Here is a 25189-nt window from a genome sequence, read left to right as displayed (position 1 = left end):
GGTTCGCGTTACTTGCTAAATTAAGCAGAAGAAATTAATCATCTTTGCACAATTTGTATTTTCTTCCACGTAGACATCCACTTTACTTGAACAGACTCATTATGAACAAAATAACAATGTGTGAGTCATAATGATACAACACGTTCACGCATTGCCATTTTCAGTTAAGAAATTGATACAAATTCTCATCTCCAATGGAACAATCACTAATATCAACTCACAAACCGTAAAATATGTATGCATTATGATCTCTAGAATCCATTTACTAACGTAGTTATATATTATAACATTATTTGTTAAAACTTATAATTCATCATGTTCACATTGGTTTATTATCATATTTTTAATAATGTACTTACAAAATCAACTACGTCGAATAATTATTTTGGTTGAATCCAATTGGTAAATAATGCAGTTGAATCAGTTAAATCATAAATTAAGAGCGAGCTAGTAAGCTAGATAGGTTTTTCTTTTGTTTGAGGGTTATGAGATTTCCTTGACAAAATATGGTTATATGATCTCTCTTCAGAATTATTTAATTGAGACATACGCTAAATTCCCAATAATTTTTATTTCTGATAAGAAAAAGAAATAGCAAGCTAGCAAAAGTTAAGATTTTCATCAACATACCAAGAAAAAGAAATAGCACATATAGTCATAATATTTCTCAATAAGGGTAATAAAGAAGAATCATTTGTGTAACACGCTTACCCCGAAAAACAAACAAAAAAAACGTAACAGTGTAACACGCTTATTTTTTATGATCTAGTTCAGATAATATATTGTGAAATTTCTAATGTGATTTTTATTACTATTCCTAATGTATGGTAATTGAAACTAAAGTTAGTTGAGTGACTTGAGCATTTAGTGATATTTATTTGATGATGTACATTAGTCAAAACCACTTTCACTTCATCAAAGACATTGTCCCACATGTTCACATTTTTCTTCATGATAAAGTACTAAATATAGATAAGTTGCGTATGGTTCGAGTTTCTTTCAAAATTAAGCAGGGGAAATAAATTAGGTCGCATTATTCGTATTTTCTTCCGGGTAGTTAATCGCTAGATGTATTAAAAAAAAAATAGATCAAAATATGGGTTGCTAAACATAATTGAAATTTTAGGTTGCTCATCAGTTTGTGAAAGTTGAGTAACTCGTGACTACGTGATTTTATTTCACAATATTCATTAGTCAAAACCATTTCCAGTTGATCACATTTCTTAAGAATGTAGTTAGAAAAACACCTATTGCGTAAAATACTTGCTTGATTGGAGTTATTTGATATATTATGCAGATCAAATCAATATGAACAACTTATTTACCCTCCACAATGAATAATTGAACGGGTGAAAGCAAAGTTCAAAATATTGGAGCTTTTGGCTAAAGTTGGTGAGATTCCTTACGGTGAAAAGTAAAGTGGATGGAGCTAAGTAAAAGTAATTAAGGTAATTTTTGTAAACCTCTCTCTCTATATAAACACGTTAGTTGAGAAGATTAATATCACATCCACAAAAACATTTGCTCTTAAAAAAAATAAAAAAAAATCGATAATGACACTAAAGGGAGCTTTGTCTGTTAAGTTTGACGTTAAGTGTCCGGCAGACAAATTCTTTTCAGCTTTCGTTGAGGACACGAATCGCCCTTTTGAAAAAAATGGTAACTCTTTTCCATTATTTACATCAACCTCCTCATTGATTCATCATTCCATTCATAATATTCTTGATTTAACGCTAATTAACTTTATGCTTCAACCATAGGCAAGACGGAAATCGAGGCTGTGGATTTGGTGAAGAAAACGATGACAATTCAAATGAGTGGCTCCGAAATCCAGAAATACTTCAAGACGCTTAAAGGATCCATTGCTGTTACTCCGATAGGGGTTGGTGATGGTAGCCACGTGGTATGGACATTCCACTTCGAGAAGGTTCACAAAGACATCGATGATCCACATTCCATCATCGACGAATCTGTCAAGTACTTTAAGAAGTTGGATGAGGCTATTCTTAATTTTAAAGAATAATCTAAAATTTTATACAAAGTGGAACCCATATATATAGTTATTTATATCTATTATTCTATCACACTATATGAAATAGTTATCGTTATAATAATTGGATTTATGATGTATTTACTTAAATTCTTTGAAAATGCATAATCAATAAATATTTGCTTGTTGGAGTCAATTAGTATTCACAATAATTTTCTTTTGTTTCTGCGTAATTTATTTAATCTCACATGCATGTACTACTGGTTAATTAAGTGGGATGAAACAAAATGCAAATTCTTAAACTTTTGATAAAAGTTAGGAAGATTCCATCTGATGTTAAAGTTAAGTGGTGGGCAGGGGCGGATCTACGTTGTGGGTAGGTAGGGCACGTGCCCTACACAAGTTTTATAAATTTTATCTTGTAAGACAATTGATATATGTGAAGCCAGCGTTAGTGGTTGTGTCCCCCATACTCTTTCACCCGTGCTTGGGTTCGAATCTAGTTAGCAGATACTTTTTTTTTTTTTTACATTGTCCTTTTCTTCTACCACAAACATTAATTTGAATTATCTAATGATACACTTAGCTCAAACTTCCTTATTTAGTTATCAGTTTAAAGTTTATTTTGAAATTTTTTTGTGATATGATTAAATATTATTTGTGTTATATCTTAAATGTTAATATATATATGAAAATAATTACGAAATTCTATATCCATGCTATACACACTTGCATAAATAATAAAAAATAAATTTTATGTATCATATTCTTGAAAAATATATATTAAAAAATAGTGCCCTAAACTATATATTTCTCTAGATCCGCCACTGGTGGTGGGGTTAGGTAAAAATAATTAATGTAAATTTCTTAAAACTTTCTATATAAAATCACCTTCTTTGAGAAGATTATTATCAAACCCACACACCAGATATTGTATACATAAGGTGGAGAACCGAAGAACCGAAGAACCGAATTAATTGTGTGTGATATGAATCTCTTCATTACATACAATAAAAAATCAGATGTGGGCAAATAAAGCAACTCGATCTCAACGTAGCCAATTTGGTTAGTTTTGTTAAGAAAGGAAATGAACGATCAAGAAAAATTTTTAAAATACCAAACAAAGAAATAAGAATCTCCATGACATAAGAAAATCAATGTAAAGTGCGAATGTTCATCACACAATAAAATAATAATCAACAACTCGAGAAATTCAAATAGAGATATTTCCAAGCTAGGGTTTGTTAAGCTTGTAGAAGCAACGTCATGTATACTAGAAAATTATAATACTTTTTCAGAAAAAGTTTTTTCATATGAAGAGACATTGATATTTTTTTAGCAATATATATAACTATTATCCAAACTTTTATTCGGCAACTATATTAATATATGTTTTCAAAGTAGGCTTAGCTATTCAATTTAACATTATTATAGATTTTTTTATATTAAAAATGTCTGTCTTTTGCCAGTTTGTATGCTTCAAATTCACAACTATAAAACACACATGCATTTTCAAAACTACCTCGAACTTCTAAATAGTGAGAGTTGGTAAAAGTTTAATAAGGCTAAAAAATAAATATTTCTGGAAAAGTTTGAAATTTACAAAAAGTCATGGTTTTGTTTTGTCTTAATACGAAAATGACTGAGCAGATATTCCTATCATCGTACTATTAGTATTAGTCAAAACCACTTTCATTATATGAATTTTGCATCAGCCAACATACTCATTTTCAAAAAAAAAAAAAAAAAAAAAAAAAAAAATCAATGGTTCAAATTAATTGCTAAATTAAGCAGATGAAATAAATTAAATCTGGATATTTTTATGTATTGTGCAACTGCAACATAGTGAAACCCAACTGGCTCATTTTGAAGAAAACCAAACATATGGTGAGTGACGTGAGTCATGAGATGAAAACCAAACAGTTACATTTTTTCATAAACGATTCAGAAAATCCTCATGTATATTGCGATTTATAGTAAACAGATTGATGTCTCATCTCTGTGGGAAATATGAATGAAATGTGGAAGAGTTGATTATTTACTTGATATATAGAATAATCTAACAACTTAAAATGAAATTGAACCTAATATATATATATATATATATATATATATATATATGTGTGTGTCGACGTTTTATTTTAGTATCTTTATTTACGTTTGGCATTTTGGGGTGTATAAACTTATAAGGCTTTCAAGATGAATATATAACATATCGATTTGCATATTATTGATGGATTGATGATGATTTTACAATTTCATAAAAATGTTAAACTAATCTGCATTCGATTAAATGAATATTTTGAGACACGTGGATTATGCAACTCATTACTTGAATAGCAAATCTCCTTACATAAGAACCTATATCTAGATCGCTACAAGACCTTTATTAGAGACCATATAAATTTTATTTTACTCCGTCGAAAATGACATTCTATAAATTTCATATATTTGAAACTAACAAAAATTGAAAATGTATAACTGTGTAATTGAGCAACTCGAACTTTTATCATTTTCCTTATTTTTGTTACATTTTTAAATATTTAGCAAATGTTTAAGTAAAACTAGTGATAACTAGAGACAGCTTGTCAAAGACATGTACCTACACGGCCTTGGCCTTTTGGACCAAAACCATATACACTTCTCTTGAAGGCTCCCAACCGAGTGTACATCAGTACAGTTTATGGTTTCTTTTCACTTTGAATCATTGAACTTACGCCTATGGATCCAGTTAAATTTGGTTGGCCCATTATATGCCTAAATTTAGGCTTTCACGTGTTGAATGGAAACTGAAGTGGCAGTTACGTTTTCGTGGTTTTGAAACGACGTGAATGTCGAAATGAAAACGTTAAATGGCATACTGTTAATTAAGACGAAAACAATTAACGCTCATGTCGCTTTGGATATTGAAGAGCCAGTGTGGATGAGTTGGCAAAACACATGCAAGTTATGGGTTGCACTTTGCATGCGTTTCTCAATTAATTTTGAATGATTTGACTAAACAAATAAACAACTGTTTGCAACATCCATGACTGATGTACTATCAAATAAATAAATTCATATAGTATAGTCTTGTTTCTTAACCCATAGTGTTTTGACAAAAGAAAAAACATACAAATTGTTCCACTTAGATACACACATTGTTCTCTAGATGCGAGTTATACTGTATATATACGTAATACGTTTATACTTGCATAGTTTTTATTTTATTGCTAAAAAATACTGGCATATGCACACTAGTTTTTTTTTTTTTTGAATTTAATATTAAATTATATTCAAAAAGTAAATAAACATTTATACAGCAAGTGCAACTTATGATTGAAAGAGTAGAGAATAATTTAGAAAAACTTTAAAAAAGCTCATGATCTTGATTGAAACCATAGTTGGAGAGGCTTATCATATCGATGGTCTCCACTTGCTGCGATTGTGGAAATTTGATTCCTCATTTGTTTGTCGAGCCACCAGATTAGATGAGTCGCTGAATTCGAACGTTCCCCATGTCTTCTACCATTTCTCTCATGCCATATGGTGTGTATGGTTGCCTGGAAGATGTATCTAGCAAGGAAACTCTCTGTTCTGTTTCGCCAAGTAGTAGAGACAGAAGTTAAAATAGTGGACCAGTTTGTTGAGAACTTAGCTTTGTATATGTTTTTGGCAAGATTTTCCCATATTTCTGCGGTGTAGCAGCAGGAGAAAAATAGGTGGTTTCTTGTTTCGATATTGTTGTTGCAGAGTACACAAGTTGGTGACAGTCTCCTGTTCCATTGAAGCATCTTATCGCCGGTAGAGAGTCTGTTTTGCACCGCTAGCCATGCGCAGAAGGAGAATTTTGGAGTTGCATGAGCAAACCAAATCCCCATGTGCCAAGTAACCGGAGTTGATGTATTACGGGTCTGATTCCATGTGTCTCGTGTGGAGAACTTTGGCATGTACTCATCATTTCTTCCTCTCCAAAGGACGCTATCTTCAGCTTCCACCCGGTTTTGGTACTACAGCATAATGGCCTCTTCAATCTGGTTAAGCGTGGCTGATCGATGTCGTCGTTGTTGACGGCTCGCCCATGCATCACTTAACGTCATGTGAGACGTGATTCCCAGATCAATGCGTCCACGATCCCCTACCAAATCATTCAACACACCAAGATTAGACCAATTTTCATACCAAAAAGCCACTCGTTTCCCATTTTTAACCTCGACCTTGCAAAACTGCTTTGCGATATCCCTGTATTTGAGAAGTTTTCTCCACATCCAAGAACCCATGTTGGTTGTGGTTTGAACCGACCAGAAAGTATCATGTTTGAGTAAGTACTGCTCTATCCATCGAACCCAAAGAGAGTTTGTGTGTGAGACAATCCTCCATATCAGTTTTAAACAACTTACTTCGTTCATCTCTTTTAAAGAACGCAGCCCAAGACCCCCCTCTTGCTTTGGCTTACACACATCACCCCAACAGACCCGAGTTTTGCGAGGATTCAAATCTGGTCCCGACCAGAGAAAAGCGGAACATATTTTATCAATCTCCCTAATGCATTCTCTAGGAAGCCGAAAAGCAGCGAGCCAAAAATTACATATGCTCCATAGAACCGAAGTTATCAAATTCAAACGACCTGCATAAGAGAGATATCGAGTTGTCCAAGTACCGATTTTCTTTTTTATATGCTCAAGTAGTGGGCTATAATCTGTTGCAGTGAGGCGCTTAGTGACAAGGGGAAGCCCCAAATAACGCACCGGTAGTTGACCAACATCAAATTGGTAGCGATTCTGAATCTCATGATACACATCCTCTGTAACTCCTGCTAAGTAGATTGTTGACTTCTCCATACTTATCTTGAGTCCAGAGAACTTTGCAAAGATGTCAAAAACTTCCACGATGCCATCTATAGATCGCACCTTACCATCGGAGAGAACCATAAGATCGTCAGCGAAGCTGAGATGGGTTAGACTTAATTCTTTGCATCTTGAGTGATAACCAAATTTCTTTGCACTTGCAGCTTGGTCTAGCAACTTGGAGAGAACATCCATACTCATAACAAATAGATATGGCGAAAGTGAACAGCCCTGTCTTAGGCCTCTTTTACTCTGAAAAAACCCAACTAATTCTCCATTTACTTGGACTGAGAAAGAAGCAGTAGAGATGCATAACATGATCCAGTGAACAAACTCCATTGGGAAATCCATAGATAAAAGAATGTTCCGAATAAAAGACCATTGAACCGAATTGAAAGCCTTTGAAATGTCAATTTTGATAGCACATCTACTCGAAACCGACTCTTTATGGTAATCTTTGACTAGCTCTGTCGCCAATAACAGATTTTCTATCAACAATCTATCTTTCACAAAAGCAGTTTGGTTCCCCGCAATGAACTTTGGTAGCACCATCTTAAGCCTATTCGCAATGATTTTTGAGATGATTTTATAAATCACATTGCAACAAGATAGCGGCCTATAATGGGAAATGAAGTGGCCAGTGGGTGATGAGAGTAATGGGAGAAAATGTATGCAAATATAACTCGTAAGCATAAATACAACTATACAAGTTGAAGTTTGTGTTAAATCGCATGTACAATATAGCAAATTCACAACCCGACAGATTGGATCGAGAAAATGCAACATCACTATACAAATTTTTTATATTGATAATTTAGTTTCCTACCGAATTAAAATAGAGATAAGTTGGAAAGTAAACACTTTTTCTACAAATAATTTGCAAAGTCGGTAGTTTTTTTAGAAATATGAGAAATATACACTTTTCTCTTTTCTCTCTAATACAACTTTTTGTCTAATAGAGATTTTAGTAAATGACTTATATAACCTTTTGTTATTTTGTTATGTAGTAAGATAAAGACAAAACTCAAGTCAAATCCTACTTTTTTTTTTACTTAAATATTTTTACTTTATCCTACTATATTATTTGGGAAGTACATTTTAAATGTAACCTTAATTTTTGTAAATAATTACATAGGTATGCCATTAGAAATAAATTTTAAAGAGTAAATTAATTTATGTATTTAAGGATTAAAAAGTCAAATACTAATTTAATTAATTAAAAAACGAAATACATTATTAATTTCCAAAAATAATAGCCAATCAAAATCAACATATAAGATTTGATATCTAAATTTTAATTAATTTAATTTAATTTCAATATGGGTTAAATCTTTAATTTATTATTTTTTAAGACTACTAATATTAAACATATCAAATCATCCTAATTTAGAAACAATTATATAAAACCAAAAATGTTATGTGGTATGTATAATGTTACTATATATAAAATTAAACTATAAAATATAAATGTATTAGATAATGATACAATTTACAAAACTTTTATATAGAAAATATAATTCTTAAATTTTAAAAATTACTACTTAAAAAAAAATCATGGGACGGGTAAAGAAATTACAGAACGTGTTTTATTTTGGAATTGGGTTATATGGTGGATGTATTTGAATCAATATTTATAAAATTTTAAAAAATTATAAATTATGCTGTTTTAATAGGGGTCAAAACTTCAGTTTTTTTAACAATTGTCTCATGAATTCGTGGTATAGCGTTACTTAATAACAATTATAAACTGTAAAATATAAATATTTTGTAAAAATAAAATTTGCAAGTTTTAATATATATTACTTTTAAAAATAAATCGTCCCGCGGTATACCGCGGGTTAAAATCTAGTTTGATGATATTTCTTCATAAAAATTTACCACATAATCATATTAATTTTTAAAATTTTTATGTGAATCTAAAAAGTCTAATTTTGCTATATTTCAAAAATATGTAGCAATTTTTATTTAAACTCAGCCGACGGTGTACGTGATATTGTTAAAATTGGTGTACTAATGGTAGTATATAACAATAACGTAAAAATAAATATATAATTACTGATGTAGAAAATAATACACTGAGTATAACAGTGTACAAAATGATGTACATAGATGATGAAAAATATGGTGTACATAATCGTACACCTTTAAAAATCTATGAGACAGTGTACTAACATTGGTGTACGAGATGATGCACACCACTAATTGAAATAATGATTTATACATTCTCTATAAGTGTACACCAAGTTTTGTACACTTTGTCTACCAATCTTGTATGTTATCATTTAAAAGTTGTATATATCATTCTATCCACCAATCGTCATAATAGTTTCAATCATTTTGTACACCATTAAGAGTAACTTAATTATGTACACCATCATGTACACCATTATATTGAATAATAATATTTGGCTAATACAATTATTATGTTTGTATAAGAGAAGTCGGTGATGATTTATGAAATATCGGTATACACACTTGTACACCAACGAATAATGGTTAGTGTATAAAACGATGTTTTAAATGTTTGTGCATTATAATGATGACAGATAAATAGTCTAAAAGTCAATGTAATTTTTTTTTTAAATGAATATTTAATTTTTTTTAAGTATTTAAGAAAACTAAAATAAAAAAAACAAAAAGATAAAGACAAACGAAATAAAGTAAAAATGGTTTCTCATATAATTTTTATTCTCTCTCAAGATAAAGGGTATTTTAGTATTTGATATGTATTTTGTTTTTTAGTCTATTAGACAAATTCTCTATCTCACAAAAGCAAAAAAAGTATCTATCTCTCTAATTTAAAAAAAAACTACCTATTTTAAATTATTTTTGAAAAAGTGTCTACTTTGCCTATAAGCCCATTAAAATATAGGAAAAATTTATATTGTTTCAAACATAACGATGATAAGTTTATTACATTTTTCTCATGATATTTTGAGATCATTTAGCAAAAAAAGTGTCTTGAATCATATAGGATTTGAGACTTATGGAGTGAACAAAACACTTTTTAAAGAAAAAACACAAACTAATTTGTTTATTAAAGAAAAAAGAGAGCCATGCATGCAATTATGCAAAGGAACGTTTTGTGTATTACTGTATTAGCCTATTAGGCAAAGATCGGACAAATCGGAAGAAGGTACGTAGTACACCCAACGAAGCCTAATCGGAAAAAGGTACGTAGTACACCCAACTAAGGTTAGATATGTGTAACCCACGTCGTTGAGCAATGACAAGGATTTTGGCTTTTGCCACGTCATAACTTAAAAACAGACCCGATCGTTATTGGTCACTGCCCCTCTGTAACACTTCTGTCTCTGTTGATCTCATCAAACGCAAACGCACTCTCTTGTCAATCATCAACTATTATATTCGAGTGGATTCTAATGTAGCGTATTCTGGTTTCTTTGAGACATTTAATAGTTGGTTACAATTTTAATCGTTGGATGAAGTAAAAAATATATAATATATGGTTTATTTCCATATCAAAAACAAAAATATGATTTTATCTTCCATTTAAAATTTTATAATTCTTGTATTTAATTAGTCTATCACTCGAACGTATTTAATGCAGGTTATTGACAAAAATAAAACAATATATATTACAAATTTATAGTAAAATATAATTGTATGATTTCAAACTAAGTTGATAACCGGTACATTGTATCAAATATAGCGACATAATTTATTACTTTCATATTTGCTTCTGTTTCTCACTGCTCACGGCAAAAGGACAAAGAGATCGAGCGTGTGGAATGTGGATATAAAAACGATCATCGACGACGACAACAACAACAAAATATACTAAAAAAAAAAACTCTTATTTTGTGTAGTTTAAAATAAAAAGAAAAGAAGCACGAAAAAAATGAAAAATAAAACCCAAAAATATATAGATAAGAAGACGTGGAACTATATAAATATGGACCACCATCACGCCTTTGCATCACATTCATACAACTCAGTTTTCATAAGCAAAAAGGCAATGGAAGAGTCACGATCCTACAGAAAGGAGAGGAAGCAGACAAAGAAGAAAACGGGTCGTGGGTCAGGATCCAGGTCGATCCATATAAAGATGAGGAAGCTTCGAGTGCTTATACCGGGTGGACGAAGATTGAACCAACCGGATCTGCTTCTATCAAAGACTGCTGATTATATTATGCATTTGGAGTTGAGGATTAGGTTTCTCAAAGCCATCTCCGATATCTACTCACTCTCCTAAAGTTGATTCTTGTTTTTTTCATTCTTCATCTTCTTTGATTCTTCTGGTTAAATCTAAACCAATTGATATCTGTTTTATATCACAAACTGTACGTAGAAGATTTATTACTTTGTATGGAGATTCTCTTACGATTTAGTGCTGAAGTTTATTAGTTGGGCCTCCGTTAGCAAAGATGATCATATATGGGCCCTTATAGCCCATGAAATGTTACGTAGATTCTCTCGAAGGGGTGATGAGTGATGACAGGCTTTTTCACTATTTTTTTTTACCGATTCCAAATTCCAATGTTTACAATCTCGAAACTTTTTAAAAACATTAGTTGACATTACCATGTGATTAATCGTTACCTCCAAATTCAAAAGTAAAATCCGTTTACAATATTTTTTCTTTCTGTTGCTTCAGTAAAAGTCCTCAAGTCCCCTAGATATTGAAAATCTACTGACACAAAAAAATAGTAAGACTGCTACTTGTGTACTATTTAACTTCACTTTAAGTTGAGTGATTCTTTTCAGGAACTAATGCCAACGAACGATGAACGATTATTGTGGATTGTTCCCGTTTTTCGTTGTTATTTAACGACCTTGAGACCTACCACTGGATAATTAAATGTAGTATTATTACTCCTTTTAGATAACTACAATAAATTAAGAAAGACAAAACATATTCGGAAAAACTTAATTCTATATTTTTCGAAATTGCTAGGCACCAGATCCCTGAATCAAGCATAGGGCTCCACACCATTTTTTTTTTTAATATCATTTTTCAATAGATTTTTCAAAAAAATTTAAAAAATGTTGGTGACCTAATTAGAGACTGACCCTGCTTAATAACTCAATAATTAAAATTTTCTAATGTAATGACAATATAGCTCTCTCTGGTCGTTCCAAAATCTGTTTAGCAATCATTTCAGATTCCAAAATACTCGCTACATTTTTTTTTTACTACAAAGTCAGAGATTAGAATTTACATTTCTTTTTGAGGGTTTATGATTAAGAATTAGAGAGTGTTGTCAAGTTAAATGGTGTCTCTGTTCTTCTTCTTCTTCATCAAAAAAAAAAAATGTCTGAGAGGAGGATTCATTATTCCCAGCTCAAAAACGACAACTTGAATCAAATCTCGCCTTCTTCTGCTCCTTCTCCAATCACCCTGAATCATCAATTAACCGACTCTTCTTCTTCTTCTTCCTCCGGTGGTAATAATCGAATAAGCCCCATCATTCTCTTCATCATCGTTCTCTTATCCGTAATCTTCTTCATCTGTAGCATTCTACATTTGTTGGTCAGATATTACTTAAAGAAGAAAAGATCAAACCTTTCGTCATCACCAAACGAATCTAATCAAAACCCAGAATTTTCCGACTCCGATACTTACCAAAGACAGCTTCAACAGCTCTTTCATCTCCATGATTCAGGTCTAGATCAAGCTTTAATCGATGCTCTTCCTGTGTTTCTTTACAAAGAGATCAAAGGTACGAAAGAGCCTTTTGATTGTGCAGTGTGTCTCTGTGAATTCTCGGAAGATGATAAGCTTAGATTGCTTCCGAATTGTAGTCACGCTTTTCACATAGATTGTATCGATACTTGGCTTCTCTCGAATTCGACTTGTCCACTTTGTAGAGGAACCCTTTTCTCTTTAGGTCATCAATTTGAATACCCTGATTTCAATTTCGGGTTTTTCGCCGGAGATGATGGAGGAGGAGGAGTTAGGGTTTCTCCGGTTCAGAAACCAGCTGAGAATGAGATTGGGAAGAGAGTGTTTTCAGTGAGGCTTGGTAAGTTTAGGAGCAGTAATATTGTCAACAATGGTGAAGTAGTAGTAGGAGGAGGAGGAGAGACAAGTAGTAGTAGTCTTGATAATAGAAGATGTTTCTCAATGGGGTCTTATCAGTACATAGTGGCTGAATCAGATCTGGTTGTTGCTTTGTGTCCTAATAATGAAGGATTGAAGAATAATAAGGATGTTGAAGGGAAGAAGATTAATATGAGAAGTAAAGGTGAGAGCTTTTCTGTGTCAAAGATTTGGCAATGGTCTAATAAGAGATCAAAGTTTCCTAATAATCATCCATCAGAGACTAATCTTGTGGTTGGTGGTTCTTCTTCTTCTTCTTCTTATGTTTGTTCTGGATCTGATGGGTTATCATTGAATGGAAGGAGATTTCAGGGTCCATGAGATTTTAAGGGTATAGATCAGAGGGTAGCTTTAGTTCTGCCATTGATTTAATTGAATTATTGATTTTGTGTGTTTTGGTGAATTCATTTTGCTTAACACGATATGACCACTGTAGTGTTGTTTTGTGTCCTCTGTAGCTGAATCTCTCTGTTTGTTTAAGGGAATAAGCTTTTGTTCTTTGATGATGTTATAGTGGTACACTCTTATATGTGATGTTTCTAGTTCTAAATCGAACTTTGTTCATAAATCAGTCACAAATTCTGAGAAAGTTAGAATTCTTAAAACATTTTGAGACAAAAGAAGATTATGTATTTGTGGGACAAATATTTTAAAAATGAAGGTTGTAAAAAGAGAAGTCAAATATATTATTTTCTTTGGTGGGGTTTTTAAACTTTTAAAGAGTATCCAAAAATGGGATGGAATCATTATTGGTAGGGGAAAATAATGATGACCCATAATTTGTATTATTCTCCCAAAAGAGCATTCGAGTGAGTTAGGTGAGGAGAACTCTCACGATGATCTCCAAAGTCGCCTTCTAAATAATAACGTCACGATGATCTCTCAAGTCACAAGTTGTCTTCAAAATCATATCCAACCAAATCAAATGAACATTCACTATTTGGTAAAAAAAGCATCTACAACACATGTTTGAATGTCTTTATGTCGCTACTAAGCAGTTTCTATCAGAAATTTATATTTGGCTTCAAATAAGGGAGGTGTTGGTTGATCAAGCAATACTAGTAACACCAAAATCTTGAGAAAATTAATCTGAGTTTGTTAGTTTGAAGTAGATGAGATTCTGAGTTGGAACCTCAATATTGCACTATTTTCTTAGAGACAATGTGTGAGGCAATCTTATGAAAGAAATTATCTATGTATTAAATAATTTCATTCATTATGTATGGGTTCTTAAATTCTAATCATAAAATTGAAAAAGCCCAACTGAAGCCCATAAATGAATACATCGAATCCCACAAAATATTAATTCACTTCAATATAACGTAATCGCCATAACAAAAAAACACAAAGTATTCACCGACGAGAAGAATATGACTACGGAGGAGGAGTCCCTTTCTGCGGCGGAGGAGGGTTACAATGTACAGAGAGACTATTGGCGTCAAGCGGAGGAATCCGATGTAATTCCTTCATCTTCTTAATTGTTTTGTTATCTATGATTGTGATTTTTTCCTTTTGTTTCACAAAATTATCCTTAAATCTGAGTTCTTAATGGCTTCTTGACAACAATTAGAGGAAATTGATCGCTTTTAGTGTTTATATGGACTGATAGATCATCTTTTGCTGGTGGATCTTTAGGGTTTCGATATAGAGAACATTAAACTACCACCAGGTATGCATGGACGGGTCATGGGACTGATTACCTATAACTGTCAACTTTGTTACCGTTATCCGTTTCCTGTCTTGGTCAAACTTTATGCTAAGTTTGGGCTTCATCGTTACAATTTGATCAAGGTAAATATTTAAACTCTTTGTATCATCTAGTTGGTATGTTATAAACGTATGCTCTGTTATATATACCACATTGATTGTTTCGATTTTCTTCTTTCATCTGTCAGGGAACAAGCTTCGAGCTCGCTGCCTTAATGAAGTTCAACATGTTACAAAACTATATGTCCTCTTTCTACATGACTCTGCTTGCACATGATCCCGATCCAGCTGCTAGCTCATCGCAGAAAACCTTTCAGGTTCGAGTTGATGAACAACAATTTGGCACTTTGGGTATAAACTGCTCCATTGCTAGACCTAAACACGAAGGTGACTTACTTGAAGGTGACTTGTTTTCTTTATAAAATTTTAGCCTGACTATAACAATCTCCCTTAGCTTGCTGATTAATAATGAATGTTGAATAGTGTCCACCAAGACGCCCTTCATACCTCACTTTCATGGTGGCGCATTGGGCGATGGTATATTCAAAGGTGAATTGCCTGATTGTCTCTCAGATGATGCTTTGAATGCACTGATGGAGGCTGTCTCCAAAGATGAATTGCCTGAGCATGTCTTAGATGATGCTTTGTATGCACGGGCCGGTGGTATCTTCCAAGGTGAATTGCCTGATTGGCCCTCAGATGATGCTTTGAATGATGGAAAACGATTTTACATGGTAAAATGCCCTATAATATGTTATGACACTTCATTATCTTAACTTTTGTTGTGCTAGCTCATGATCAATTGATATGTGGTTATTGCTTTTGCAGCTGAAGGAATCAGAGTGGCAGGCCACTGATTGGATTTCTATGTATTTGGAACTTGTAATTACTACAACTGATAGGTCGATCACTGAGGTAAGTTTTACATATATATATATCAATTAATGACATACCACCACGAGTGGCACTACTGGTAATAATAATAAGATGAACTCCAAAATTGTAGACAGTTCAGAAGCCAGAAGTTCTGTCCAAGTTGGAGATTGTGAAAGTGGCGATAGAAACTGCTACCAAAGATGAGGAGCCGTCTAATGAGAGACTCAAAGCCTACAGGGCACATTTCTACATAACGTTTAAGGGCTTGGCAGAGCCTCGAGCCCCTCGGCAGGTTTTTGAGATTGGGGAGCATGTTGAACGCCAAGCTATAGTTAGAAGAGTCATGGGCCATAGAGGAGACTTGACTCTCAAGGGTAAGCTTTGTGGTGGTCAATATATCAAAAGGCGTTCTCTGGCTCTCAAGAGTGGAGAAGAGTCCCCGAATTGTAAAAAGCAAACTCGCGTCGGCTAGGCGTTTGTATACATGGCCGTCTGCGTAATGTTAAGATCCATTTGAAAATGTGGATCAGATAATAAACTAAGCTATTAATTTTGTGCGTTTGGATTCTTTGATTCTTTGATAATAAACTAAAGACTTTTAAATATTATTATTCTCCAAAAAGAGCATTCGAGTGAGTTAGGTGAGGAGAACTCTAACAGTCTCACGATGATCTCCCAAGTCGCCTTCTAAATAATTAAGTCACGATGATCTCTCGAGTCAAAAATTTCCTTCAAAATCATATCCAACCACATTAAATGGACATTCAGTAATTGGTATACAACACATGTTCGAATGTCTCTAATATATGCTAACAATTTCTATCAGAAAAGTTGGAATTAGTTTCAAAGAAGAGGTATGTGTTGATCAAGTAAGACTTGTTATAAATGCAAACTACGACATGATCCAATATCCAAACACAATTTGCAAGTCGAAACTGTAACTGTAGTAAATACATCATTGGTTATGAATTAAAATTTCTTTCAAAGTCTCTGAGACAAGAGAGACATATTCTACTTCCCATTCCAAACATCTGATCTTTTGTACAAAAAGAAACCCCAAGAACCTTATATAATCCCAAACCCCAAACAAAGCCGAGAGTATTTATTTCAAGAAACGGATGAAACAAATTGGAAGGAGAAAGCCGGTTTTGCTCCATCAACGGATTGGGGAAGACTTGTCTTTCCTTTTTAGTCGGGTTGATGATGATAAACACTCAAGTCCTTGTGCTGAAAAGACAATGGCTGATCGGCACAACCCGCGAGGGAAGTTGCTGACTTGTCCTTCCTCTAATACATCTTTTCCGTTCAGTTTTACCCAATCCTAATCGCATCACATGGGATCTTTTGCCATAAACATAAAACCATTTGAGTGCTAACTACTAAGTCACTGAATCCACATGCTTAGCGTATCCTAATTTGTGCATATATTATGTTGTGCATCATCAAGTGCTAAACTGTGGTCTTTTGTGTCTCTGTAGATAAATTTCTTTTTTTGTGTGTTTGTTCAGGGGAATAAGCTTCTTCTTTGATTGTGTTAATATATATGGGATGTTTCTGTTAATCCCTAGCTAGTTCTAATCATACCTTTTGCTAAGTTTTTAAATTTTTTGGATAGCCTGTTTCATTCTCCGTACGATTAGCTTTATGTTCATATAACCTGTCATAAAGTTTTGAGAAAATAAATCTGAGATACATGCATGTGAAGCTGTCTCTCTGGCTAAAACATTTTGTTGTAACCATTTTGATATATAAATATAGACCACCCTCACGTCCATTGCATCACAACTCAGTTTTCATAAGCAAAAAGGCAATGGAAGAGTCACGATCCAACAGAGAGCAAAGGAAGCAGACGAAGAAGAAAACGGGTCGTGGGTCAGGATCCGGGTCGATCCAGATAAAGATGAGGAAACTCCGAGTGCTTATACCGGGTGGGCGAAGATTGAACCAACCGGATCTGCTTCTAACAAAGACTGCTGATTATATTATGCATTTGGAGTTGAGGATTAGGTTTCTCAAAGCCATCTCCGATATCTACTCACTCTCTTAAATTGATTCTTGTTTTTTTTATTCTTCATCTTCTTTGATTCTTCTGGTTAAATCTATACCAATTGATTTCTGTTTTATATCACAAACTGTACGTAGAATATTTATTACTGTGTATGGAGATTCTCTTACGATTTAGTGCTGAAGTTTATTAGTTGGGCCTCATTTAGCAAAGATGATCATATATGGGCCCTTATAGCCCATGCAATGTCACGTAGATTCCCTCAAAGTGGTGATGACAACTCAGATCGTTCTTCATCTTCTCCATAACTCAGATCGAGTCTCTTAAGAACTCGATCATTCGAAATCAACTCGAAGATCTTCAATTCCATCAAACTCAAGGAGTTTCGTTTCTCTGATTTCTTCGATTGAGGTAAATCTTTGATTAATCTCTTCTCCAAAGCTGCTTAAAAACGAAATTGACTACATCAATCTGCAATTATACCAAGTTACATCAGAGTATTACACAGATTATTACATCTATTGCAGAAAAAAAAGTAATCAACGTATTAAAAAGATAGAAACGTATTTTGTATGGGTTTGTTTCGTAAATCAGATAAGGAGTAAATGGCGACAGATGATTTTTTTAGCTTGCAGAGAGAATATTGGCGACAAGTGGCGGAATCCGATGTAAGTCTTTCATCTTCTTAATTATTGTTTATAAAATTGATCTATAATTGTGATTTTTTGGATTGTTCTGTGTTTCACGAAATTAAAATAGATTATTTTTGCTAATGGGATCTTAGGGTTTCGATATTGAGAGTGTTCAAATACCACCATCTATGTATGGAAGGATCAATGGACTGATTCCCCACAACTGTGAAATCAATACGCCGCTTCCTTACCGTGTCTTGGGCAAGCACTATGCTAAGCTTGGGCTTCATCGTTACAATATGTTGAAGGTAACGAAATCTAGTCTCTTTTGGTTGGTACTTTGTTACGACATGATGCTTTTTAAACCACATTGATTCATTTTTCTTTGTTTACCTGTCAGGGGACTAAATTCGAGTTCGGTCGCCTAATGAAATTCAACATGTTACAAAACTGTGTGGCCTCTTTCTACATAACTTTGGAAGCATACGATTACGGTGTTCCTGGCACATCACATCCTCAAACCTTTCAGGTTCGAATTGATGAAAAAATATTTGGCAGTTTGGATTTGACGGTCTCTATTGCTAGAAGAACTACAGATGAAGGTGACTTATTGCTTTTTTTTTTTCTCCTCTCTATAAAAGTCGATATTCAAGTATAAAATCTCACTTGCTGATTAACAATGTTCCACAGTGACCACCAAGAAGCCCTTCATACATCACTATCATGGTGGGGCAGTGGCGGATAATATCATCTTCAAAGGTGAATTGCCTGATTGGCCCTCAGATGATGTTTTGAAAGACAGAGAACGTTTTTACGTGGTAAGGTTATATATTAAGACACAACATTAATTAAGTTTTGTTGTGCTAGTAGTAGTGATATGTTATTATTGCTTTTGCAGATTATGAATGAATCAGAGTGGCGAGCTACTGCTTGGATTTCTCTGTATTTGGAACTTGTACTTTGTGCACATGATAAGTTCATCACTAATGTAAGTTTTGCATATGAATCAGTGACATACCATGATTGGCACTGTTGTTAATAATAATATTATTCACACCAAAGTTGTTGTTGTTGCTGCTGCAGACTGATCTGTCCCGGTTGAGTATTGAGAAAGTGGCGATAGAAACTAGTATTGGAGATGCGCTGTTGTATGAAAGACTCGAGGCCAAAAGTGCAAATGTCTACATATGGTTTAAACGCTTGGAAAAGCCTCGAGTCCCTCAACAGGTTTTTGTCACTGGTATGGATGTTGAACGCAAAGCGATAATTAGAAGAGTCATGGATAGTACAGGATACTTGACTCTCGTGGGTAAGCTTTGTGGTGGTGTCACAAAGGTCCGACAGTTTAATTAGTTCAGAAACCACTTTTCAAAGTACTGAAGATCGTTGTCTGTCAAAATACTGCAATAGTGAAAAGTCGAATGTTTTCTCTTTGGTTTGTTTTAAACTTTTTTAGAGTCTTAAAAAATGGGATGGACCCATAAGTTGTTATGCTACATAAGATAATATTAATGAACGACCCTTGAGTAAATTGGTTGATAAATTTTTTTGTTGCAATATAATATTATTAATTATATTCTTCTTCTGAATTATATTCATCATCAAAGCATAACTATTCCGTGTAGTTTCCTGGATAATTAAGTAGTATATGGTTGATACTTATATTTGAATGTAGGTTTAATACTTTTAAGAAATGAGTTCAATCATTTTGTATGTATATGTAAAATGTTTCTTGACATAGAAAAAAGAATATACTAACCGTAACAGTTAATTTACCGTAACCATATTAACCGTATATTGGAAAGCTTAAAAATATAGTTCGTAATTGTACCAACTACTAGATCTAGTTCACTCCACTATTCTCTTCCCATAAATAAATTTATAAGTAGTTTATTCGTTGATAAAAGAATAATATATTTATTTAGTAGCAGATTTACATAACAGGGTGTCTGTGACGACAATTTTATGATTAATTTCATCCCAAAAATTAATTACTAGACTAAGAGCATCCACAATGGGAGGTTATTAACAAAAGTTTTTAAAATATTTTATTAATAGATTTTGAAAATTTTGTTGTTGGGAATTTTGTTAAGAATTTTAATTTTGGGCATCCTCAATGGTAGAATATTAAGTTGGAGTTCTTAAAAAAAAAATTAAAAATGAAAATCATTAACATTTTTAATTTTAGCAAACTTAATAATTATTGCAATTCATAATTATTGTGTTTTGGTTTAAAATTTATGTGCTTTGATCAAATTTATGTGTTTTGGTTTATGTGTGGTTTTATGGAGAAAATGAAAATATGGTTTTAGATTATGTTTTGTGATCAAATTTATGTGTTTTTGTTTATGTGTGGTTTTATGGAGAAAAGAAAGATATGGTTTTAGTTTATTTGTCTTGGTTTTATGGAGAAAAAGAAGATATGGGACAGTACTTGGTGTAATTGGTGTTTGGTTTTTGTTGTATTGGCATAAAGATATACAAGAGCTTCATAATTCGTGTTTGGTGTATTGGGACAAAGAAATACAAGAGACAAATGTAATTGATATAACAGAGCAAAAACCAAAACTTTATGCAGATACATATTAAGAATCCATAAGGAAAGAGATACAAAGAGCATAAAAATTGGATCAATGGAAGGCAAAATTGTTATCTCGAGAGATGTTATATCTAACTTTGCTGATCATTTCTTTTTTTTGATAACTAACTTTGCTCATCATTGGTCTCTCATCTCTACGAGAGTGAAAATATAACATTTATTTTATAACTTTGCTGATCAATTTTTTTTTTAGCTACTTTGGGCCTCTTAGTTAAGAGCAGTTTTTAATAATAAATCAAATTTAGCATTTATTTTTAATGGGTTTTAAACTAAAAATCCATCTAAAAACCCTGCGTTGAGGATGGTCTAACATCGCCCGTTGTATCAGATCGAACCAAAAGTATTTATTTAATGAGATTTATTTTGGGAAAATTGGAAATAAAAGATTTATGTGGATAAATGTCTATATATACAGTTATTTGAGGAGTTCGGTCATATATTTTGTAATAAAAGTAGTTTGGAGAAACTTTTAAGTAATGACTAGAGGATAATCGGGGCTACGTTCGGGTACAAATCTGACATTTTATATTTTTATGTTAATGAAAAATCAACTTATGTGTTAATTTGTCATTAAAAATAGAAAGCAAAACGATTATTCTTTGACTAGAAACAGAAGTCGCTGCTCGGTCTTGCCACTGGTTACTACCTTGCCGGTGGTAGTAGATATCCCAATCAACACAATTATTCCTTGGTTGTAGGCCGCTAGAATATTTAAAAAGGGCATCTATAATCACTTTATGTGTATCCTTCAATATCATAAATCTGGAATAAGACATAAGCTAGACTAAATCAACATTAGTTGAGAGTAATAATATGACAGAAATTAATTAATAGCACCTTGTGTTTCAACAATTGTTTTTTTAAAGTCATGGAAAGTGAGTTATTTGAAAGTACATATAATCTTGGTCGACGAATGTTCCTGTAAAGATTTATTTATTTATTTTTTTTTTTTTAACAACTAATTCTGCTTTATATCAATTTACATTAATGAGAGATCAAGTAGGTAGTTTATGATATAAGTATATAAGGGTGAACGACCTGTGTCCCCCTAACAAGTTTCATATACGACCATATTTACACAGATTTCGGACCTCGTTTCCAGTCCACATGAAACGAAAGTTAAACTCCAGGTTCCCCCTAAAACGAAAGTTAAAGACCTCAGTCCCCATATTTTCTAATTTCGTGGTTTATCATTGGTTTATTGTACCGACCTGATGCAAAATCAGAAACCCAGTCGATTAAACCGAATGTATATCCGATTCGAGTCATTGACAATCCGAAATACCCAAATAAATACGAATGAGAAGAATCCCCAAATTAAAAAATCTTAGAACCGTAGTTTCGATTTCATCTCTTCAACGTCTGTTTTCTTCAATCTTCAACATAAGTCAGAGCTCTAATATGAGTACGATTGACAAACATAGCAAAAAAATCATGATGACCCAAATCTCTTTTGCTTACCTTCGATGAATATAAGCTATAACAAAGGATTTTTAGGTTTTGGACGGATTTGGAATTGGAATTCTCTGGCCTTGGACTATGTCAAGATCTTACCCGTACGAACCTACTTGGTGTGAAGAAAACCAAGCAGTGCTTTTGGAATTTATCGTGTATGTGTTGGATCTGACTTGGATTAGAGCTAATGGTGAATATATAAAGAAGATGAACACAAGAGTTTCGTCTTCGTTGACGTATGAGAGAAAGATTAAAGCCAATCATTTTGAGTTTTCTAAATAAATTTGTTTTTCTGAATTCTGACACTTAGTTTCTTTAGTCAAATTACTTTTGAAAAAATGTAAAAGCATCACTTTGTTTAACCGAATTGTCAATTTTTTGAAGATTAAAACTGATTATTTCTAACCTTTTTTCTTCATTAGGTTTCTAGGGTTTTTGTTGCTTTAGGGATTTCTAGAATTGGAGATTTTTAGAATTGGGGAACTTTTGGGGTTAACGGGTACTAATTCGGGTTGGTTTATGGGTAAATCCGGTTTTGAAGTTTTTATTTATCGGTTAATATTGTTTCCGGTACAGTAAACCAATAATAAACCACGAAATTAGAAAATATGGGGACCGAGATCTTTAACTTTCGTTTCAGGGGGAACTGGAGTTTAACTTTCGTTTCATGTGGACTGGAAACGAGATCTGAAATCTGTGTAGATATGGTCATATATGAAACTTGCTAGGGGGACACAGGTCGTTCACCCAAGTATGTATAATGTAATAGAGAAAAAAAAGATAGGAAAATAAATGACAAATTCCCTTTCACACTTTGAGGTATGGTTAACTGATCCGCTTATCCTATCATTACTCCAAAATAACACCTCTTACGAACAACTTCGTTTCACGTATATATCGTAAAAATATCGGCTATCTCATTCATGAAGCTGACAAAATTCCAAGCAAACATAATGATTTCAAACAATAGTCTGAAGCAATTTACAACAGAGTACCTCATACTTGACAGTGATGCAAGTTAATCCCACCATCACTATAAAATACGTTTTTCTAACAACTTGAGAAGATAAGAAATGATAAAGCTCGACATTGATAAACCTGATAGAAGTTGAAATATGACCGTTCCAAATAACATAACAGTAAGAGATATATGAGCTTCTTTATATCTATTCATTACATTATTTTGAAAAGACTCATAATAAACATAAAATAAATCTATGTCTTCACATGAATGTGATAAAATAAAAAATAAAAAAAATGAATGTGATATAAACACAATGTATTAATCATAGAAATTTAAAGAGAAAAAATAGGAACTTGCTAAACATCAATAACACCCAACAAAAAACCCTAGTGAAAAAGATAGATACCACTAAGACTAATAGTAGCGTGTGGAGTTCAAAAAGCACAAGTAATCCAAATAATCGAGCATGCTTTTGGTCATACTCCAAACTGGATATTTGGTTACGTTTTTACCAATTCGTAAGGATTATAATAAAAAAAATCATAAAAATCATAAGACCACTTTAATAATCTAGGAGAGATCCCTTGTAAGTTGTAACTGCAGGGAAGCGTTTAGTATACCTGTTGTGGCTTGTACTGGTCACCAAATTGATAATGCAGGTAGATAATGCCAAAAGAAAACAAAGAACAGAAGAATTAGATAATGCCAAAAAATAAGAATAAAATGCAAAATTTTGTGTCAAATGCTTAAGATCTGCTTGCCACCCAATCGAAATAGAAGCACATATGATGGATTACTCTCTGAAATTTAATCCATTAATTTTGATGTGTTTTTGGAAATCATTAGGAAGGCTAGTTCTATTGAATTTTATTTGTTGTGATGAAATTTAGAAGACGAAAAGATAATCTGGAAAAGAAAGAGAGGCGAGGAGGTCAAACGCTTCAGAAACCTAACTTTTTTTTCCGTTTACTTACACCGATTGGATCCTTAAAATATTAAGCTGATGTGACAATCTGAGGATAAAGTTTGAGAAGGTAATGTGACAATCTGAAGTTAAAGTTTGAGAAGCTCATGTAGATGGTCTGAGAGTCCTCAATTAGCATCTTTTATTAGTAAGAGATTCTTTATTTCCAATTTTCCAATAATTTGAAACAAATCTTTTGTCTCTTCGTTTTTTAATATTACACTTTGGGGTAGGACCGTAAGAGAATTGTTTTCGTATGTTGTGGAAGACTCAACGCGATAAACTTCAATTTTCATCATTGCATATTTATTTTGGTACTATGTAAATTTCATCTTATTTTTGTCAATTTTATTCAACCTTATACGATATATATGATTTTAGTGTGACATATTACGTTTGAAGTTGTGTAGACTACTATTTAAAATTTAAATATCATTAATAAGATATAGTCAAAATTATTAAGTGTATAGCAAAATGAAAATTGTAAGATTAAAATTTGATTAAACAAATTTACTAATTTAAATATTTATAAAATAGGGATTATCATTTACTATTTAGAATTCAAATACTATCGGTAAAGATTTATAATTGTTTTTTAAACTTGCCTATCTAGGCGGGCCTAACCTAGTACATATATATACTTGTACTTTGATTTTTTTTTCCGGTTGAAAAGCTACTAATTTTTACAATTTGTTAGGAGATCTCAGATATTAACAGATATACTTGAAAGAAAATTAAGATTTGTATAATATTTTCTTATTGTTAAATAGGTGTACTTTTTAATATTATATATATAAAGAATTTGCTAATTAAGTCATAAAAAGAAAAAGAAAAAAAAACGTATTTTTCATTCATGAATGAATGTATTGACTTTGTTTCATAAATCAGAAATCAGATTTGGGTTAAGAAGGCTCAACTGAAGCCCATAAATTAATCCATGGGATGGAAGTTTACGACGGTTTCTCCTATTCAAGTGCTACGAGAAAGACATGTGGCATATTTCTTTGTGATAGGTGTCATCTCTCAATTTAAATATACTATTATTTTATTTCATTAGTTTTAACAATGTATCTTATTTTTTTTCCAAAACTATCTTACAAAGACAAT

General features: G+C 32.6%; 7 protein-coding genes, 2 long non-coding RNA genes and 1 pseudogene across 12 annotated transcripts; 7 read left to right on the top strand and 3 right to left on the bottom strand.

The window, feature by feature from the left end:
• Window positions 1-1513: 1513 nt before the first annotated feature.
• AT1G24000 (Polyketide cyclase/dehydrase and lipid transport superfamily protein) lies at window positions 1514-2172 on the top strand. Its single transcript, NM_102247.3, has 2 exons — window positions 1514-1659; window positions 1761-2172. The coding sequence occupies exons 1-2, from the start codon at window positions 1554-1556 to the stop codon at window positions 2021-2023; spliced, it is 369 nt and encodes a 122-aa protein (NP_173811.1). The 5' UTR covers window positions 1514-1553; the 3' UTR covers window positions 2024-2172.
• Window positions 2173-5349: 3177 nt separating this feature from the next.
• AT1G23990 lies at window positions 5350-7446 on the bottom strand (annotated as a pseudogene; the record flags this gene model as incomplete). The annotated part of the gene is made up of 1 exon: window positions 5350-7446.
• Window positions 7447-10521: 3075 nt separating this feature from the next.
• Window positions 10522-10868, top strand: AT1G05847. Its single transcript, NR_138974.1, has one exon. It is a non-coding gene; the product is annotated as an other RNA (long non-coding RNA).
• AT1G05843 lies at window positions 10598-11193 on the bottom strand. The gene has a single exon (NR_138973.1). It is a non-coding gene; the product is annotated as an other RNA (long non-coding RNA).
• Window positions 10733-11032, top strand: AT1G23995 (transcription factor; the record flags this gene model as incomplete). The annotated part of the gene is made up of 1 exon (NM_001332630.1): window positions 10733-11032. One exon carries the CDS (start codon window positions 10733-10735, stop codon window positions 11030-11032), a length of 300 nt encoding a protein of 99 aa, NP_001320853.1.
• Window positions 11051-12743, bottom strand: AT1G23985 (uncharacterized protein; the record flags this gene model as incomplete). Its single annotated transcript, NM_001332629.1, is given in 4 exon segments — window positions 11051-11101; window positions 12131-12178; window positions 12196-12288; window positions 12404-12743. 4 exon segments carry the CDS (start codon window positions 12434-12436, stop codon window positions 11051-11053), a joined length of 225 nt encoding a protein of 74 aa, NP_001322590.1. The 5' UTR covers window positions 12437-12743.
• Window positions 12078-13377, top strand: AT1G23980 (RING/U-box superfamily protein). Its single transcript, NM_102245.2, has one exon. The coding sequence runs from the start codon at window positions 12092-12094 to the stop codon at window positions 13199-13201; it is 1110 nt and encodes a 369-aa protein (NP_173809.1). The 5' UTR covers window positions 12078-12091; the 3' UTR covers window positions 13202-13377.
• An 827-nt stretch (window positions 13378-14204) lies between these two features.
• AT1G23970 (hypothetical protein (DUF626)) lies at window positions 14205-16083 on the top strand. Of its 2 annotated transcripts, none has more exons than NM_102244.3 (6): window positions 14205-14337; window positions 14516-14671; window positions 14776-14974; window positions 15071-15321; window positions 15416-15502; window positions 15594-16083. In NM_102244.3, the coding sequence occupies exons 1-6, from the start codon at window positions 14251-14253 to the stop codon at window positions 15933-15935; spliced, it is 1122 nt and encodes a 373-aa protein (NP_564211.1). In that variant the 5' UTR covers window positions 14205-14250; the 3' UTR covers window positions 15936-16083. The 2 variants fall into 2 exon arrangements, with proteins under 2 accessions (NP_564211.1, NP_849702.1); NM_179371.3 differs by having other exon boundaries at window positions 14776-14989.
• Window positions 16084-16480: 397 nt separating this feature from the next.
• On the top strand, window positions 16481-17658 carry AT1G23965 (transcription factor). Its single transcript, NM_001160888.2, has one exon. The coding sequence runs from the start codon at window positions 17157-17159 to the stop codon at window positions 17508-17510; it is 354 nt and encodes a 117-aa protein (NP_001154360.1). The 5' UTR covers window positions 16481-17156; the 3' UTR covers window positions 17511-17658.
• A 65-nt stretch (window positions 17659-17723) lies between these two features.
• AT1G23960 (hypothetical protein (DUF626)) lies at window positions 17724-19689 on the top strand. Of its 2 annotated transcripts, NM_102243.4 has the most exons (7): window positions 17724-17879; window positions 18063-18136; window positions 18253-18408; window positions 18501-18702; window positions 18791-18918; window positions 18999-19088; window positions 19184-19689. In NM_102243.4, the coding sequence occupies exons 2-7, from the start codon at window positions 18074-18076 to the stop codon at window positions 19451-19453; spliced, it is 909 nt and encodes a 302-aa protein (NP_173807.2). In that variant the 5' UTR covers window positions 17724-17879; window positions 18063-18073; the 3' UTR covers window positions 19454-19689. The 2 variants fall into 2 exon arrangements, with proteins under 2 accessions (NP_173807.2, NP_001031086.1); NM_001036009.1 differs by having other exon boundaries at window positions 17838-18136; window positions 19184-19673.
• The last annotated feature ends 5500 nt before the right edge of the window (window positions 19690-25189 follow it).

This window comes from Arabidopsis thaliana (genome assembly GCF_000001735.4).
Source record: "Arabidopsis thaliana chromosome 1 sequence".
Classification (NCBI taxonomy): domain Eukaryota; kingdom Viridiplantae; phylum Streptophyta; class Magnoliopsida; order Brassicales; family Brassicaceae; genus Arabidopsis; species Arabidopsis thaliana.
Note: the sequence above shows the minus strand (reverse complement) of the source record. Positions and strands in the feature narration are given on the sequence as shown.